Source organism: Solanum stenotomum, chromosome 4 (genome assembly GCF_019186545.1).
Source record: "Solanum stenotomum isolate F172 chromosome 4, ASM1918654v1, whole genome shotgun sequence".
Taxonomy (NCBI): domain Eukaryota; kingdom Viridiplantae; phylum Streptophyta; class Magnoliopsida; order Solanales; family Solanaceae; genus Solanum; species Solanum stenotomum.
The window spans coordinates 8,285,791-8,305,537 of NC_064285.1; the positions used below are offsets into that span (position 1 = coordinate 8,285,791).

At 31.6% G+C, this 19,747-nt stretch overlaps 2 protein-coding genes across 2 annotated transcripts in view; one reads left to right on the forward strand and one right to left on the reverse strand.

Annotated features, from left to right (window-relative positions):
* LOC125861751 (coatomer subunit zeta-1-like) overlaps positions 1–18,808 on the forward strand; it is a 162,764-nt gene extending 143,956 nt beyond the window's left edge. The window contains exons 2-7 of the mRNA XM_049541611.1: positions 15,351–15,382; positions 16,379–16,538; positions 16,840–16,987; positions 17,075–17,152; positions 17,949–18,033; positions 18,466–18,808. Of these exons, the coding sequence (XP_049397568.1) occupies positions 15,362–15,382; positions 16,379–16,538; positions 16,840–16,987; positions 17,075–17,152; positions 17,949–18,033; positions 18,466–18,525 (552 nt within the window). The 5' untranslated portion in view covers positions 15,351–15,361 and the 3' untranslated portion in view covers positions 18,526–18,808. The remainder of the gene's footprint in view (positions 1–15,350; positions 15,383–16,378; positions 16,539–16,839; positions 16,988–17,074; positions 17,153–17,948; positions 18,034–18,465) is intronic.
* Positions 1,703–8,026, reverse strand: LOC125861715 (probable phospholipid-transporting ATPase 4). Its single transcript, XM_049541574.1, has 11 exons — positions 7,791–8,026; positions 5,217–7,064; positions 5,005–5,115; positions 4,250–4,526; positions 4,067–4,155; positions 3,884–3,971; positions 3,581–3,790; positions 3,361–3,486; positions 3,074–3,172; positions 2,717–2,908; positions 1,703–2,608 (listed from the first exon to the last, which is right to left on the reverse strand). The coding sequence occupies exons 2-11, from the start codon at positions 7,007–7,009 to the stop codon at positions 1,970–1,972; spliced, it is 3,624 nt and encodes a 1,207-aa protein (XP_049397531.1). The 5' UTR covers positions 7,010–7,064; positions 7,791–8,026; the 3' UTR covers positions 1,703–1,969.
* Positions 18,809–19,747: the final 939 nt, after the last annotated feature.

Consider the following 19,747-nt stretch of genomic DNA (forward strand, 5'->3'; position numbering starts at 1 on the left):
CCGCAGTCGCTACAACCTCTGCCCTTCGGGTGAGCACCCTATGGTGAACACTTTGTGCGCACTAGGTAAACCCCCTACTATGTAATAGCCTGCAAACCACACAGGGGATGTAAACCGCACTAGGCAAGCCCTATGCGACAGGCTCGACTCAGAAAGCATTGAGGGGGGATCGATCCCAGGTCATCCGTGTGGATAACCACCCTCCAAACCAACTGAGCCATCCCGAAGGACGATGAGGTTTTTATTGTTAATGTTAAAATTAAAAAAAAAAATTGTCTTAGAACTTCTACCATGACAAATAATTTGAAACAACATTTTTTTCTAAAAATCACAACAAATAATTTGAAATAGATGGAGTATTTATCAGGGATTTATTTTATTACATTATTTTCTTATTATTTATATATGTATTGAAAATCTAGCTTCAACTACTATTACTTTATATAGTTGTTTGATGATAAGTGTAAGAAATTAAAATAATATATTTCTCTTGATTTGATAAAATGAACAAATAAAGAGGAAAATCTATTTTTAGTATAAGTTTAAAGTTAAATAGAACAGAGAAAATATAAAAAGAAATAAGTAAACTACTATACTTAAGACTCGTTTGATTGAAAACAAGTTATCATGAGATTAGTTAATATTTTAGGATTGTTATCTCACAGTTCAGAATTTGAAGAAGCAGGACAACAAAAATGGTAAGAATTTGAAGAAGCAGGAGAACAAAAATGGAAAGTGATGGTAATATATTTGCTCCAACAACTAAAACTGAACAAAAGATAAATCCTCTACAAAGAATGCCATCTTCAAAGACACCTTTTACCATTGGTGCCATTAAGACATAAAAGTATTAAATATTTTACTATGAGGATTATTTGGTTTCAATTTTGATCATAAATTCAGGTATAAAAGTATTAAATTTTTTGAAAATAAAATATATATATTTAAAAATTGCTTAAAATTAAAGTACTAACTCTTAATTAAATCAATAATTTTCTATCACTCCACAATTGGTGACATATATGCATTATATATATACGAAACAATCTTCAGAAAGTGAGAAATTAACATTCAAAAGACTCATTTGCACCTTTAATTTTAGGCATACGTTAGTAAAACTATAGACTTATATTTGATTTGTGTATCAATTAGTAAAATTATACATTTATCCTATCTGTAACATCAGTTTATATATATTTTTTTTATTTGAAATGCATCAATTTTGTATTTAATTGGTATATCAGTTAGTAAAGTTTCGTAAGTTCTCTTTAGCTTCAGCTAATTCCATTATGAGTGTATTCCTTTGCCTTGCATGCATTCACACAGGAAGCACAAAATATAAGTGCTGCTGCTAAATGATAGTCAAAATATGTGTTTTTAGCTTTATTGAATTTTTTTTCTCAAGAAAAATAACAATAACAACATATTCAGGGTCATCCCACAAAAGTAAAATTTAAAAAGGTAAAAGTGTACGCAAATCTTATCACTATCATGGAGATAAATATGTTGTTTCTGATAGACCTTCAAGCTTAAGGAAAATACAGACCAAAGCATAAGTGAAACAACGCTCAACTATCTAATTAACCTCCTGTCCTAATTTGTGTCCTCTGTAACCTTGTATCTGAGGTCATGTTCTCCAAAGACAAAAAAAAGTACAAGATATGAAAGAAATCAATTATTGAATAGTATTTACACAAAAGCAAACTCACAAGAGAAATTATATATGTATTAGTTTCCTTCCCTAAATATTAGTAAATATTGTACAATACATCATCATGCCACAGTACTAGGGAACCAATGAATTAACCTCATTTGATTGCTCACTATATACTGGGACACAAAAAAGAATTTTACAAATGAGTTAAAGAAGAAAAACTGTAAGTGTCCTACTAACCCTCTAATTTCTGTTACAGTAATTGAAAGGGGAAAAAAAGAAGTTAGTAAAAAAGAAAATCAACCTTTACACAAGTTACACTTTCTTTTTCTGCAGTCTCCCTTTCAACTGTCGAATTTTCGCGTCTACTCTGGCTGTGAAACCAATCTTAGTCTTCTGTCTTGCTTTAGATCCTTCTCTCTTCCACATATGACGATCTTCAACGTCTTTCCTATAATATTTGATTTCTTGAATGATGTGATGATCCAACGGATTAAACGATCTTTGAAATGCAATGTGAGCTAAGTATGGCAGAGTGCACATCAAAGTTACTAAAAAAGTGGTGCACCAGTAGATTGGAGCAGGAGCTAGAGCTTCCTCCAGTATTCTGAACGCGTACTTGGAATAGATTGGTGCTATTCTTCCGTAGATCAACAGGACAATGTACCAAGTAGCAATGCTGCCCCAAATAAGAATATGTTGTATCCATGTGAAATGGCTCATTGTAAGTGCAATCTGGCAGTTAACAGCCCATATGACACACGTAAACATTGTAGTGCCCAGAGCTGTCAAGTCAGCTGTCTGGCCATCAGAACGGAAGGCTTGATCGTAAAAGAGGATAATGTTGAGGAAGAAAATGATGAGGGACGTGTAGATACCATTGCCAAGCCACCCGAGTATTCTATGCCAGTCAAAGAACAAGTTTTTGGGACCTTGTTGGTACAGAGCTGGAAACTGCAGAACAATTTAGCAGACATGAACTCTTTTCGGAGGGAACAAGAGGATGGGAGATGTCTGTGTAAAAAGTCATTTTTTTAGAAACTAAGAGGAGAAGATATTCACCTTTAAACAAACATCAGAAGGCACATCCTGCTCGAATACTCCAAGTGCAATTACAGGCAATGATGTAAGAATGACGTTGAACAGCATCATATATGAATCATCATAGACAGACTGCCCCGAAAAGCCAGCAAAAGCCTCAAAGTAAAAGAGTGTGAGGCCAAAGCAGATGTTTTTGTAGAAGAAATAGCATATCTGAAAATGCACAAGATTACGGCGCAAATCAGAAAAATATATGTGCAGGATCCAGCTAGAATCACAAAAATAATTACATTTGAATCTGCTTTAGTGCATTTGATGTTACCAGCCACATATATTTCATCATCTATCTATAAAATGAAACAGATGTATAATCATTACCATCTGAGCTATTCGTTTGTAGCACCAATGCCCATGTACAACAAGAAGTCTCTCCAGGTACCGGAACTGAGCAATAGAAAAGTCACTCGCCATCACAGCCTGCAACGAAGCTGACTATTTTATAAAGCCCAATTACAGTATCAAAGAGGAACTGAAACAAGACCTGTTTTCCAAGCAGGAATTTAGTGTGCTTCATTTCCTAGCTGATGTTTTATGATATGTAGTTTTACTTCTGTCATTCTGTTTATATTATTAAGGCCCAAATGCCACTTAAATGCACCACCAACCTGCATTCCTTCTGCACCACTGATACCAACTCCGATGTCCGCTTCTTGAATCATCCCAACATCATTTGCACCATCACCAATTCCTAAGGTGATCTTTCCAGTTCCCTCTTTTACTAACCTAGTAACCTGATCCAAACCGATTGCAAATAAATGTTACTATGACCAATTAAATGGCTGAATAACCAAGAAGAACTGCAAAAGTCAATCCGGCATATCTTACCAAGGCCTTCTGCTTAGGAGATACACGACAGCAGATGACAGAAGCACAATTAACCGCTAAACTCAAAAATTGATGCTTCATATCATTCTCCAACGCGTAAGCTAAAGTTTTCCCATCGATAATCAAGGCAAATGCAGCATGAGGATCCTTTTCATGTTTGATCATTTGAGAAGCATTCATGATTTGCTTCAAAATGTTCTCCCTCATAGCCTAACCAGTAAAAAAATAAAGCAATGGAGACACCATCAACTACAATAAATTTCCCAAGGAATATATTAGTATGCTTGTTTTAGAATTACCTACCAGTTTAGAATCTTGGGCCACTGAGTCTGCATTCATCGTCGTTATGCATATCTGTTTCATTCCTTGTCGAAGCAAACTACATGCATAGCTGTAAGGAAACACGAATTATACTTTAGCAGTTTAAAACCAAATGACTAAATAAGTATGAATGGTGGAAGGCATTTCTCTTTTTAGGAGACAGACCCAATGTTGATGGCTGTTTCCATCTTATCACCTGTCAGTACCCAGATTTTGAGACCAGCTTGCGCTAGTTTATCTATGCACTGAGGAACCTGGTCAAAGGAAAAAGACTGAATTAGTCAGAAACAACAGACATTATGTGCAAGAAATTATATTTGGAATTTTGTAACAGCATAAGTTACATACTCCCTTCTGTAGTTTATCCTCCACAGCAGTTGCACCAACAAGGATTAAGTCCCGTTCCATCGCATCAGATACCTTTTCAAGCATGGTATCTCTGTCACCGCCAATGGTAGATTTTGCTTTAGAAAACTCCTCATTCCAGGCTGAATACTCTGCCTCGTCAAGCTTTTTGTAGGCAAGCACAAGTGTACGCAATCCTGCTTCACCATATTCATTTAAATGTTTTGTCATAGCTTCCTCAAACTTCCTTCCATTCTTTGATAATCTCTCATAGATGATGCTGCATAATCCAAAAAAACGTTGAAGTTATATATTAAAAAAATTTCATAGACCATTTGCATAAGCTTTAAGAAATAGCCAAGAAGAGAGATTCTCATAACTTTTACTCCCTCCATTTCGATTTGTTTGTCTTAATTTCCTATTTAGTCCGTTTCAAAAAGAATGTCTCTTTCCTTTTGGGCAACTCTTTGATTTCAACTTTCCACGTGGCATGCACAAGATTAAAGGACATTTTGGTACATTTTACATGTATTTAGTTTTAAGATCACAAAATTCAAAGGTCTTCTTTACTTTCTCAAACTCCGTGCAAAGTCAAAAATCAGACAAACAAATCAAAACGGAGGGAATAAACATATTGTAATTTACAGACAATGTAACAGCTATTTCATAGCAAAATAGTCACTTAGAGCACCTACTTTAAAGGGATGAAGGAGCAGATGCAAAGTTCATAATAACAAAAAGGACATAGGAGGAAAAACCTGTCTGCTCCTTTACAGAAGAGAAGAATCTGGCCACTCTCATCCCGAACTATAACAGACATTCTCTTCCGCTTGCTGGTGAACTCCAACAGATTGAGAACTTTGAATTCCCTAAATTAACAGTAACACTATGTAAAGTTAGAAAATAGTATCATACTACAAGCAGTATTCAATTGTTGAGAGCAAGTTATGAGTACTCAAGACTGTTTCACCGTTCAATTGGCTCTTGAAAAGAAGGATATCTCTCCCGTACAAAAATACTTGATTGAGTTCTTCTACAAAACTCAAAGCCAAATTCCCTTGCCGCAACAAGAAATGCTGCTTCATCAGGTGATTCTGCTTCATAGTTAAAGTTTCCAGTCTCCTCGTTTAGCTCAGGAATAGCAGAATGACAAACTGAAAGTATCCTAAAAAATAACAAGATGTCATTTACATTTGGCTCATTCATCCAATGTCCATCCGTAAGGCGATCATCCTCAAAGCTGAAACCCTTAATTGCAGGTTTAAAATCATCTTTAGAAGTGACGATAGACTCTAATTCAATTTCTGATTCACCAAAGTCATTCTCATTTTCAGGTCTCGGCGATCCAATATAATGCCCACCAATGTCCGCAGCCATCTGCTTTGCAGCTGCAAGTTCTACATCACTGGCACGCATTCCATATGCAGTACCAGCAATTGAGCATTTTAAGAAATCCATTTGGTTGCATGTCAAAGTACCAGTTTTGTCTGAGAGGATGGTATCAATCTGCCCCAACTCCTCATTTAAGTTTGATGTCCGTGCTTGAGCAGGAGTTCCAGACTCATCATCGTACATAAGTATATCCTGGTTTATGAACAATGCCTGTAGAACCTTGACAACTTCAATGGAAACATAGAGGGATATCGGAATCAGATACCCGTATAATATAAGTGCAGTGATCAGATGCAAAATGCCTGACACCTCAGGCTTCTTTGGATCAACCACATTATTCACTTTGTTCATAGGTTGCAAATACCACCAGTTTGGCAATTCGAATTTTGCATCAACGGCAAAGCCAATTGAACTGGCAAATGAGATTGCGAGAAGGACAAAGAAAAGTAGGTAGATAATCTTGTCCATCTGTAGTTCAATCCTACTCCTTTTAGAAGGAGAATTTGTCGAATTCTGCATAACCTTGCTATCATGACCGGTAAATACAGTAACTCCATAGACATAAGCTGTATTCCTAAGCTTTGAATCCCTGAGGAGAATCTGACTAGGATCGAGAGGATAAACCTGACGATCATATTCAAGATTTCCCACAAAAGTGTAAAGGCTAGGATTAGGATCTTCACATTTTATGGTTGCACTGAAATGCTTGAAAGCCTCATCATCCTCTAAAGGTAGAGTAACCTCCAATGCTCTTTTTACTTTCAAGTTTGTCTCTCCATCTAAGTTCATAGTTTCCACATAACAGATTCCATCTTCATAACTGGACGATAAAAGAAGTAAATCAGCTGGGAAAAAATGATCCTTCTCCACTTTCACTATGTCTCCAACCTGAATCTTCATCCAAGGCTTAGGACCAAACACACCACCTTCCTTATGTACACCAACTTTCCTATGATTGACCTTCATATCCTGTACAAACCTCCGCGAGTCTTCCAACGCCTCCTTCGCCATACTCAACCCAACCACAAAGACCAAAGGAGCTACCATACTAAAAGCTGAGAATGGTGAAAGGTTTGTTGTGGCTGATACAATTGCAGCCATGAGAAAATACAAGTTAGCAACACGCCTGAATTGCTCGAATAACGCCTTTGGTAGGAACGTAATGATGTTGTACTTTGTGGTGGTTACGTAATTGGTGCAATACTTGAGAGGTTTCTTCTCGTGGAGATAAGGCTCATTGCAATGTACTTCTCTTGAGAATCCAGGGCCTAATTGATGAGGGCTGCCATCTTCTGTGGCACGCGATCGATAACAAGCAAATGTATGCAAACTGCTCCTTCTGATCTTTGCCCTTATCCTGCCTCGCGCCATTCTTGTTTTCCCTCTCAAGCAGAGCCTTAATCAGTTGCATCACCACATGATAAAACTTTCCAAAAAAAAAAATCAGCTATTTTTTATTTGAATTTTTGGGATACCCAGAGTAGTAGTAATTAGGCCATCCTCATACAAGCATCCTGTTTTTTTTTTTTTTTTTTAAATTTTGGGATACCCCAGAGGAATTAAGCCATGCCTGTAACAGAAAAGGTGATACAAATTAACCACAGCTCATCTAATTACTACCATCAAGATTCAACTTCTTTTAAAAATAACTTTTTTTTTCTTGAACAAATTTGAGTCTGCCTGAGCATATTAAGCACTAAATTCCATCAAGATTTAATTTTTACTGCATATTTTGCCAGCAGTTTGAACATAACAAACATAAGAACCAGAAAAACAAGAAACAGGGTACAAAGACATTTCTTCAATATCTTCAATTAAGAACATGTTTCCTCAATAACTATTCATTTCTCTCACAACCCATTACAAGAAAAGGTAGAAAAAGATTAAATTTTTACTGCATATTAAACTTTCTTTGAAATATTTCAGCTATTTTTCCAGCATTTTGCACATAAAGAACCAGAAAAACAAGAAACAGGGTATAAAGGCATTTCTTCCATTAACAACGTATTTCCTCAATAACTATTCATTTCCATCAGAACCCATTTCAAGAAAAGGAAGAAAAAGTTAATTTCAGCTATTTTGCACAGAAAAACAAGAAACACTATTCATTTCCATGGAAACCCATTTCAAGAAAAGGTAGAAAATGGGGTACCTGAAAAAGGAAAGGCTGAAAGAAATGTAGAAGAGAGAAGAATGTTTCTTGAGATCAAAACGATACAGAGAGAGAAACAAAGAAAGAAAGAGAGAGAAAAAGGACAATGGAGGAGGAAGGGAAAGAGTCTGTTTCTCTCTCTCTCTCTATCCCAAAGTCCAAAGCAATGCCAGTATTTTAGGAGAAGCAGAATAGCTTTAACATTTAATTAAACATACAGACCACAGCTTTTTGTTTCTTCTTCTTCTTCTTCTTGGTATGGACATGGAAATCACTGCTTTTTTTTCGGAACTTTTAGTTGGATTTGTTTTGTTTTTATTATATGCTCTCTGTCTCTGTTTGGACTCAACACATAAAATTATGCCGACTAAATTGGATAAACCAATGCTAAATCTTAAAGCTAGCTTTTGGCCCCAGATTCTCAAATATTTTCGCCAACTTATTTTAGTGAAATTTTTTCGTCATAAATTTTGAAAGAAATATTTGACATTTTAAAGAAATATAATTTATATTCCTAAATTTTAAAAACTATTAAAATTATTAATCAAGATAACAAACATAACTAATATGAATCTGAAAAAAAACAAAATCATTGATTTTTGTATATCTAAAATTGATATTACAACTTGTAATTTGAAGTGCTTTGACGATCAGACTCGGATCAAAATTGTATAAAATATGTACTATATAATTATATAAATTTTGTACAATGAACTAGAATTGAAATACAGTCCATAATTATTATTATGAGTGATTTTATAAAAATATAAATGTTTGAGATAATTTTAATTTTTAAAAAAAAAAATAAATCATAAAATTTAGCTCAAATACTTATTTTTTTTAGTATTTAAAGATTTGAATTATTTGTTAAAAATACTTACCAAATAATATTTGCTTAAGTTTTCTCAAACATATTTGAAAATATCGATGGTCAAACGGGTTGTGGGAGGTTGTGCTATCTGCCAAATGCCAATACCAGTGCTCCTCTAAAAAAAATTGTTGTTATTCTCCTCATCTTATTTTATGTGGTATTATTTAATTTAATGTATTTTTAAAAAAAAAATTGAAATTTGTAGTTTATTATAATCTTTAAATATTTGAGTGTATATAATTTTATTAAAAGTAGAAAGAAGATTTTAAAATTAAATTAATTTTAATTATAATAAAGGTGGCATTATTTTTGAAATCTTAAAAAAAAAAAAAAAGGTAGTATCACCTAAAATAAGGCGGAAGGAGTATCTATTATTTTTTATTTTGTTATTGTAATTTTTTGTTTTGTTATATGTTCACTTCTTACTTCTTCTTTTTTTTTATTACTTTTAGATGGTTTTTTCAAGACACTATTAAATATAGTATCGTTATCTTTAAAATGGGATAAGATCTATTTACGTTATACTTTCTTAAAAACTCATTTTATAAGACTATGTTAAATACTTTAATGGTGTATAGAGTCTTTAGCTAAAGAGTGATCTATTGGATCAGATCTATTTTGATCCTATAAATATTACTCTTAAAGCATTTTTAGTTTTTTAAATTTACTAAAGTATAGTACGTTTGGTTCAATTAATAGAATGCACTTAAAAACTGATAGTGACTATCACTATTAAAATCACGGCCAAAATTGATTAATCAATTAAAGAATCGACACACTTGATCGATTTGATTCCAATTTTTTTAATATAACAAAACGAAAAATTTCAATCAAATTTTCTGTACAAATATTAATCAAATTAAATCGTCTGATTTTTTTTCTAAAAAAATAAACAATTAGGCTCGATTGATCGATTTTGATAGTACTTGTAATAATATTTAATGATATCGTCGTTAGTAATTAAATTCATTATATTAATTAGTTCAAAGGTGCTTTATTTTAGAAAATTAAAATCAAAATTTAAAGATGTTCAAAGTTTATTTCAAAAGATAAAGTAAACTTTACTCCAATATATAAGGGACAATTTTACCTTTAAAAAAACCATACTTTATATTGGGTCCCTTTAATTAATGAGTTACTTTTTAGAAAACAAGATAAATTATTATAAGTGACTTAAGACTTAAGGTTTATAGATTCAAGGATGCAAAGAACTATTACATCATCAAGTAGCGTGCAAACAAAATTATAACTTTCACTTTTTAAAGTTTGTGATTTTTTTCAATTATTAACGTAAATGTTACTTATATTTTAACTAGCATTTCTAAAAGTAATTTTGTTAGGTTTTCACTTTCATATATTTTATCATAAAATAAAAAAAATAAAAAATTGTTAATTCTTTTTATTTATTTTAAAATATTTTTTCTTGAGCCGAGAATTATCCAAAAATAATTTATCTATTTTTAAATTGATGATAAAATCTGCATACACTTTATTTTTCCCAGACCTAATTTTATGGGATTACACTAAATATATTTTTAATGTTATTATATTCTTGAAAGTAATTACTTGGTGGTCTATTTGTTCTTTCTTCTTGCCTAATAAAATAAATAATACTAGTTTACTTTAGCAAATTAAAAAAGAATAAATATAAAGATCTTCTTTGATTATTTAAATATTATATTCAATCATGTATCATAAAGGTTCCTTATTAGTATAACATTTTCAAGTACTTTTTTCATTTCATATTATTTAGCCCATATTAGTTTGACATAATTTTTAAGGAATTTTTTATTAAAGATGTAGTATTTTATTAATAAAATAATATTTTAAAATTTTAAGTGTAATTATTATTATTTTATATAATATTTAACATTAAAAATAATAAAATAAAACTCTTAAATTTATTAAAATAAATAAGTGAAAGTAAACTATATTACTCCCTCGGTCTCATATTAGTTGATCATTATACTAAAAATAGTTATCTCGTAATAGTTGATTACCTTACTAAATCAAGAAAGTATTAATTAATATTTTCATGTATTACTCTTGCAAATTTTTTTAAAAGCATTCATATTTGTGGGGATGGGCATAAAATAACGAAATTGAATTACCAAATCGAAATTTTTGGTTATTTGGTATTTGGTATGGTAATCAAGAGTAAAATTTTAGAATTATAGTATTCATGTTTGGATTTGGTATGAAACATTAGTACCATTTGGTAATCGATATTTTCTGAATATCAAATTATTTACTTAATGAAGGTCATATATCAACGTATTCGGCATTGCTCATTACTACAAGTCCAAAGAGAAAGTTAAAGAATAAACATGAATAATCCAAATACATGTCTTTTAGTTGTATCAATTTGTTTTTCTTTATGTATTCTTACTTGTTGATCTTCTATTATATCGTGCGTCCACATAAAAAAAAATTAGAAATGATTGGAGAAATAGTATTAACTTTGTAATACAATTGGCTATAACTTCAATACGGTATTACCGAATACCGTATCAAACTGAAGTTTAATTTACTGTTTTTCGAATTACCAAACCAAAATTTAAAATTTGATATTTGATATCTACTTTTAACTATCAATTACAAAATTACCAAAGCCGAAATTTGAGAAACCCGAACCGAATACCAAATGTCCACCCTACATATTTGTTTGTAAAATTTTCTTTAAGGATGAATTAGTAAAATTGATCTTCTTATTTATGATTTCTTAAGTACATTATAAAATAAAAAATGATGAATTAATATAAAACGTTATAAAATAAAAAATGATCAATCAATATAAAACGGAGAGAGTAATATTGAGATCAAAATAAAATGAATGGGGAACCTATGACAGTCTTCATAAAAAGCTGAAACATGCGAAAATCTATTACATTGATTTCCTAAAGGGAACTTTTCCTTTTCACCTTTTTCTCACTTCTTATACTAATTGTTACCCTCTCCGTTTCAAAATAAATGTTATTTTAGTAAAAATTATATTCATTAAAACGTAAATAAATATAATAGGTAATTTATTAGATTTTATTTATTTAATACTTCTTTTGTCCCTAGTTAATTTTTTTTTTTAATTGTCTCTAATTATTTGTCCATTTTGACAAGTCAAGAAAGAACAATTTTTTTTATCAATTATATCCTCAATTAATCTTCTTGAAAAAATTAAGTTTTTTAATTCATCTATTTTATAATTAATAGGGGTAAAATGATTAAATTCATTGTGTCAATCATTGTTTTCTTAAGAGCAACTTTCACATATAGCAAACATAAAAATCGTATTTGTATGTTATAGCTATAGTTTGCATAATTGCGCTCCATATCAAACATAAATATGTATATTTCGCTATACATATACAAAAGAAAGCAGTTGTATAATTTCGATATACATATACAAAAGAAAGAAGTTGTATAATCTGCTTTGGTATACATATACAAAAGATCAATTGTATAATCTGTGTTTGTATAAAGCAAGAAAGAGATAAAGACAAAAGAAAACTGGACAGGGGAAGATCGTACATATTTGTATAATCATAAGTGTATAGGATGAAAATATATGCATTTCTTTTTGTATATACAATTCTCTCTCGCTTTATACAAACACAAACGTAATGTATACATTTGTGTTTGTATAAAGTGAGAGAGCCGAGTGAGCGAGCGAGATCTGGGAGAGGGGAGAGAGGGGAACGAAAATATATGTATATATACAATTTTCTCTCACTTTATACAAACACAAACGCATTTTATACATTTACGTTTTTGTATAAAGTGAGAGAGGTGAGTGAGCGAGCGAGATTTGGGAGAGTGGCGAGCGAGATCTGCGAGAGGGGAACGAAAATATATGTATTCTACAATTTTCTTTCGCTTTATACAAACACAAACGCATTTTATACATTTACGTTTGTATAAAAACGAGAGAGGCGAGGGAGAGAACGAGAGTGGCGAGCGAGATTCACCAGGAGAGAGGCAAAATAGCAACAGTTTGCTATGGAATACAATTATTCAAACTATGGTTATAACATTTAATTTGAATTAATAGTTTGTTATTATATACAATTTTTCCCTTTCTTAATAGACGTGTCAATTTAAAACTGGACAAGTAATTAGGGATAGGGAGAGTAATGTTTTTTGAAAATTGATTACTATTGTCTATTAAGAAAGATGAAGTATGAAAATATAGTCAAAATATGTTAATTTTATCATAAAATTTTAAGATCGACGCTTATTTTAAAATAAATTTTCTTGCTTATATAACACTTGTTTTGAAACGAAAAAAGTAAATATTTTAATATTAGATTAATTCAAATTCATATGGAGAATATTTTCAAATAATAACTTTTTATTTCTCCTAATTATGGACAAATTCTTATTTTGATATTTATTACAATTGACTATACTTTCGAATTAACTAAAATCTACGTTTTAGTCCACTTATGTAAAAAAGAAAATGTTATATTTGGATTATTTCCTTCAATATAATGTAACAATTCAAGTCAAACATAATATATATAAATATTAAATAACGAATCTATTAATAGTTCAAGAAATTTGTAATCATTCACAAACAAATGAACTAAGCATGCATACTTTAAATTATTATATTTTTTATTTGGTATTTGATATTCACGTTAAATTCAGTTAATTTAAATTTATGTCAGTAGGATCCCATTCAAGGAATAATGCTTTTTACTAAGAATTTTTTTGATACTCAAAACTCAAACTTTTAATTATGAGAGGAACAATCTAATCCACAACACGACATCGTGATGTTTATTTTAAATAATTAAAAGTGAGAGTGTAGTTAAAAAGTGATTTGGAAGGTTACGACTCATGAGTTAAGTGGTGTCTATTGGACATTGGCTAATGAGAAAAGTGTATCTGTATTTCCGTTTTTGCCCTTTCCACAAGTCAGTCTCTGACTCCTTAATTGTCACTTTTGGATAATCGTAGAACATAACTTTTATGTATGTTTCATTCTACTTTTACTCATTCACATGTCTCCACTCTACAAAATTGACAATCCATTTATGCAGACATTTCTACCCTACATTTTCTTATTTTTTAAAAAAATAATATGTAATACATTATGGATTATAGTTTAATAATACTTTATACTATATTATGATTCATTTAAAAATGGTGTTCCAAAAAAAAATAAAAAAATAAATGAAATATATAAGTCAGAGATATCTTATGATAAAAATGTCTTGGAGATATATGATATATTCATTAGATACTCTCACTCTATATATATATATGGTGGGCGTAATTTTTTATCCAGTATCTTTTAATCGTATATTGCCACTTAGGTAGCGCTTGTTTTAAAAATTTATAATGAAAAAATGGAATTATAATAACCATTTTTTAAACTAATTTCTTGTTGGGAAAAAATAATATATTTTTATTAAAATCTTACATTATTCAAGATTTGTAACAATATGACTTTTGTTGTATAATAATAGCCGTTACCTTGGACACCATGAAGATTGTCTAGTGGCCTAACTCCATGTTTAGTCCCTCTCCACAAATATGACAAATGTCCATCTTTTATCCTATGATCATTCATATAGCCATTACAAATTGATGTTTAGTTTTTTATTGAGTGATATTTGTATATTATATTTATTTTTAAATCTCACGCATAAATTCAACTATATCTTTTTAAAAAAACATTAACATTTCTCTATCATATTTCAGATTCAATACCAATGTTATTGAGTTATATATTTAATAATGATAGCTTATACCCTCAAAAAAATTTACTCCAAAAACATTTTTTTCTAAATAGAATTTTAGGACTATGCATTTCTAAACAGGCTTGTTAGGTAGTCATTTGTAAATATATTCTAATTGTTGCATGTTTTAAGGCTTTCCCATAATATTCGGAAGTTAATATAATTTTTGACACCATTAAAAAAGTTATACAAATATAGATATTCGTCATAGTTTTTCTTTCTCTAATGCTAGGTGTTTTGTCAAAATTTGATTGTCTTACTTAAAATTAAGGTAAGTTTCGCGACGATTTACTAGGATTTTGCTTCACAATCTAGCTAGCGCAAAGATTATTTTTAGCAAAAGATCATATTTGTGCAAATCATCCATTTTTCTTATTAACTAAGACAAACAAGCTCTAAGACTAGGGCTGTGTTTGATATGAAAGAAAATATTTTTAGAATTTTCCATGTTTAATTAGTAAGAATATTTTGAAAATTTTCATTTTTTTTAGGAAAACAATAATAATGAGAAAAATAACTTTCCTACTAGAATTAGGATAACAAATTTCATAAGTAGTTTTCAAATTTATTGTCTCCTTCCGACCTATTCAACGTTCCAAATTAGCCCCATCTCTTGACCATTCAATCTCCGAGCTCCCACTCACCACCCAATACTACCCTCATAATACTTTGTCAGCTTACGTATAAACACTTTTGTGATGTTATTTCTTTTACTTACCTACCAAATACTTGAAAAAATAAGTAAGACACTCACTTACCTTTCAAAAAACATTTTCCGTGAAAAACATTTTCGGTTATACCAAACACATCCAGATCAGTGAAAATGAAGTGGGCTTGATCCATGTAACTAAAAATAGCCAGCCCATTTATGCCTTACTAAAAATACTCTTACCAACCCAACAATTGAGCTTCCAAATCAAGAACGAACAACAATTTCTGTAAATCACTTTGTTCCATCAATGGCGTTTCCTCTCCATTACGTATGTCTTCTTCCTTCTTTTATGTTTTTTAGTTTCATTTCCCCTAAAAAAATAAAAAATAAATTCAATGGTGTTCAATTCTCACAAGATCTAATATCTATTGATTAATCGATCACAATGCCCAATTCTTGAAATTTTTCTGTTCGTTTTATGTGTCATTAATTAGGATGTTACGAATATGGGGTTGATTAATCTTCAAAAAAGAGTGGAAAAAATTGAATCTTGGGGAAGTTTAGCTGATCTAGGTCATCATTGCATATTTCAGATCTCAATGTAGATATAGTAGATATTGTATATTGTATTTCTTATGACGTGTCATTCAGCTGATCAAATATTTTTAGTTGATCAAATCTTGTGTTAGTTGATCTCACTATGAATTTGTGAAAACAAGTGTGAACTTGGTATAAATATATACTTCTCTCTGTTTTCATTTGTGTGTCTTACTTTCATTTTTCGTGGATATTTCAAAAAGAATGCATTTTTCATTTTCTGACAGTTCTTTAATTTCAACTTTACACGTGACATGTTTAAGACTATGAGATTAAATGATATTTTGGTAGTTCTTTGATTTCTTGAACTCCGGGTTCAGTAGCGGAGCCAGAATTTTTAATTAGGGGGTTCAAAATCTGAAGAAATAGACATACGAAGTAGTCTAAGGGTTCGACGTCTACTATATATACTTAAAAAAATATTTTAACCATGTAAAAATAATATAATTTTCTGCCGAAGGGGGTTCGGATGAACCCCCTAAAGATATGGTGGCTCCGCCACTGTCCGGGTTAAGTCAAAACCAGACGAACACATTGAAACAGAGGGAGTACGTTCAAGTAGAAAAGTAGGGGGTGCAGCTGCCCTGTGTAAACTTTGATCTGTCACTGTAATTTAGTTTACTAGAAATGTGTGATAAAAAGAATGTAAATTGATGAAGTTGGAATGTGTGTAAAATGGGTGAATGATTGATTACTCATGGTAGAATGATCATATGATTGTGTGTAGGGTTCTTGCCCTGTGGTAAAGAATATACTTCTTTTGGATTCCGAAGGAAAACGTGTAGCGGTAAAATACTACTGTGATGACTGGCCAACATACAGCGCCAAGCTTGCATTTGAGAAGTCTATATTTACCAAGACTCAAAAGACAAATGCTCGAACTGAAGGTATTGCTCACCCTTTTAGTTTCTTTTTGATTCTTATGGCTGTGTGTTTTATATGCTTCTGGAAAGTCATTGCTTTTGTTCTATTATCAAGTGATCTCGTGCTCGAATTGTATTAACCTAAACTTTTTTTAATCATGGACGAGGTTTTAAGTTAACTGGATATTTTTTTCGCAGTGTTTTTTTAGTTACTTTGTAAATAAGGAATAAAACTGTTCTTCATATTTATTCGTGTACAGTGGATCTCATTTTTATAGGATTCCCTTCTTCTTATCCTTTTTCCTTACTTTTAATTGATCTGCAGCTGAGATAGCAATGTTTGACAGTAACATCGTCGTTTATAAGTTTGTTCAAGATCTTCACTTCTTTGTGACGGGAGGTGATGATGAAAATGAACTAATTCTAGCCACTGTTCTCCAGGGCTTCTATGATGCAGTTACCCTTTTACTCAGGTACCCATAAGCCAAATCTTTATTCATGTATTTTGATCTCTTCATATGTTGTGTACATGCTGTCTAACCGATTATGCATTGTTGCAGGAGTAATGTTGAACAGAGGGAGGCTCTTGAAAACTTGGATTTGATTCTTCTGTGCTTGGATGAGATTGTGGATGGAGGGTAAGCTACTCACTTCTCTAATGGTGGAGTAACAGCGCGTTACAGTTTTTTTCTTTCAATAGTGTTTCGTTTTTCCAATTTTTGCTATTTTTCACAAGAACTGTCATCCTGCTGTAGAAACTCTAATTACATGTCATCCTTTAGCACTTCACTTGAGCAATTTTCTAGTCATCTTGTGCTGCTTAAGCATTGCATCCTCTGGGAATAAGTCATTGCTTCAAAAGTTGTGTTGCTGTATCCAGGATGGGGTTGAACAACCAGTACAATAGACTAGTGATAACTAGCTTCCATACTTTAGAATTTTTGTGGAAATGATTCCCTACTTCAGCAGTAATTTGTTCCGTGAGGTTACTTTTAAACTTTTGAGGCTACCTACCATACTCTTGTTCAACAGCCCTTCTTCCATGGCTCTGTTGGGATGCTGATCATCGAGAAGGCCTTCTGTTGGATACTAGATGATGGTTAATGGTTCAAAATATGTATATTAGCCAGTGGAAGACAGTGTTCTCGCAATATCATGTGCTTTGGAGAAACTAAAAATACATGTCAGAATTATAGTTAAAGCATTTAGGGTCGTCAATGATCCTCTGCCTGATGAGAAATTTTCCTGTAGTATTTTTGATAGAGGTGCAGTTCTCTTGTTAGATATGTATATGTGAATGATTAACATTTCATTTTTCTAAAAAATGCATATTCTATGAATTCTGTAAAGCTACTACCTCTTTTTCACCGAGAAGCTCTTTGCTTGGGGTAAACTTTTACCTTGAAATTTTTGGTGTTTTTGAATAATTGGCAGGATGATTCTTGAAACAGATGGTAGTGTCATTGCCGGCAAAGTTGCCAGTCATAATATGGATGACGGGTCACCCATTTCCGAGCAGGTAAACAACACTTCCTTAATATTTTCTGAATCATATTTTAGACAGTATTCAACTTTTAGGAAAGATGAAGGTTTCTTGCTAGTTGGGCAATGGTTCAAAACATCTGATTCACTGTGCTTAGCTAGAATGTCTTGGGGGCCAACATTTTTGAAAGGGTTGTTTTAGAACTTTCCGAAATCATGCCAACTTTATGAGTCGTATTCATAACTCTAAGCACTAGAATAAAGAAAAGTGAGATAGTTCTTTAGGTTATATTCATTCAATCAATCAACTATGCCTTAGTCCGGAACTTAGATTGTATTTTGTCATCAAATCTTTATAGGGAGAGTTATCTAACTTGATTAAACGAATTCCAATGCAAAGTTTTCTTTATTTTGAATTGGTAACTTTGTAGCTATTGACCTATATTTGGTGTGTTAAATAAATTTTTAGACAATCAGTCAAGCTTTGGCAACGGCTCGTGAACATTTGACAAGATCACTTCTCAGATGAAGCATCTCAACGCTTGTGAAAAGAGATGAATCGAGCTTCATTCTTCAGATGTGTCGTCCCCAAATCATTTTAGATATTTTTTCCTTAGGATGGAAATGTTGTCCATCCTTGATCAAGTCTTTTCGCGTTATTAATTCATAGAATGTCCTCTTTCTGTTAATTTTAATTCTTTGACTCCAAACATTGGTTAGCCATTACACAAGTTGGATTTTACAAGTATATTACACATTGACTTTGTTATAGAGGTTTTGACAATTCAATACATTTTTGTGCTTGTTACTGTGTTACTGAGGATTTCTTTTTCCGCGTCTTTGTTCTTGTCATAGATAGAACATGCTATCTAACGCAAGCAGATGAATCGTCTTGTGTAACACGAGCAGGTTACGATGAATCCAGAAGTTAGATGACAAGAAAGTTCCTAGTATTTGTTGATGTAATCTGAATTCTGTGAACTCATCATACTCTTCTTATAGCAGAAACAGGCTCATGAGCCACTGAGTGATATTTGGTTCAGTATATATGTAATCGGGCCTTGTGCACACCGCCCGTCACACCCTGAGGTATTGGTCCACCTGAACCATCGGACCAATGATCAGCCATGACTGATCATTTTGGTAGTCTTATAGGTTGCTTTTTCATTTTTTTCGATAATTTAAATCATATTGAAGAAAAAAGATGTGGGTAGTGTCAAGTTCCTTGAACTTCAAAAGATCTTTCATTCAAACTCTATATTTGTGGTTAAAAATTCACTTAATACGTATAAATAACTTATCAAGAATCCAGTAAATTGCATTTTTTAGTATTCAGAACCCATAAACTAAAAATTCCTCACTCCGTCTGTAGTGAGTAGCGTATATTCTGTTTTCCATGTTAAGTTCTTTCTTTTCTAACAAACTTTAATAGCATTCGAGAGTCAAACAAACTTTTTTTATGCAAAATTTTCATATGTATTTTAAATATCTTCGATTGTTATTTATCGTGACTTAGTCTTTTTTTTAAAAAAAAATAAAAAATTCATATCTGAATTCAAATTTGACTTTCAAGATTTGAATTATACCATATAAATTGGTAAATAAACATTCTCATTTTAATTTATGACTTGACCATAATAAACTAGTATAGTTTGATGTAAACATCGCGTGCAAAAAAGTTTACATAGGGTCCAAGTAGGAACGATTTAGGGTTCCAATAAATTTATAATTCAGATTTAGTAAGGTATGAA

Bases quoted from the DNA above. Each gene is read 5' to 3' on its own strand.
- LOC125861715 (XM_049541574.1), bottom strand. From the start codon at position 7,009: ATGGCGCGAGGCAGGATAAGGGCAAAGATCAGAAGGAGCAGTTTGCAT. The intron at 3,791-3,883 runs GTAGGTAATTCT...TTTACTGGTTAG, and splicing joins TGGCCCAAGATTCTAAACTG to GCTATGAGGGAGAACATTTT. The intron at 3,487-3,580 runs GTAAGATATGCC...GGTTTGGATCAG, and splicing joins CTCCTAAGCAGAAGGCCTTG to GTTACTAGGTTAGTAAAAGA.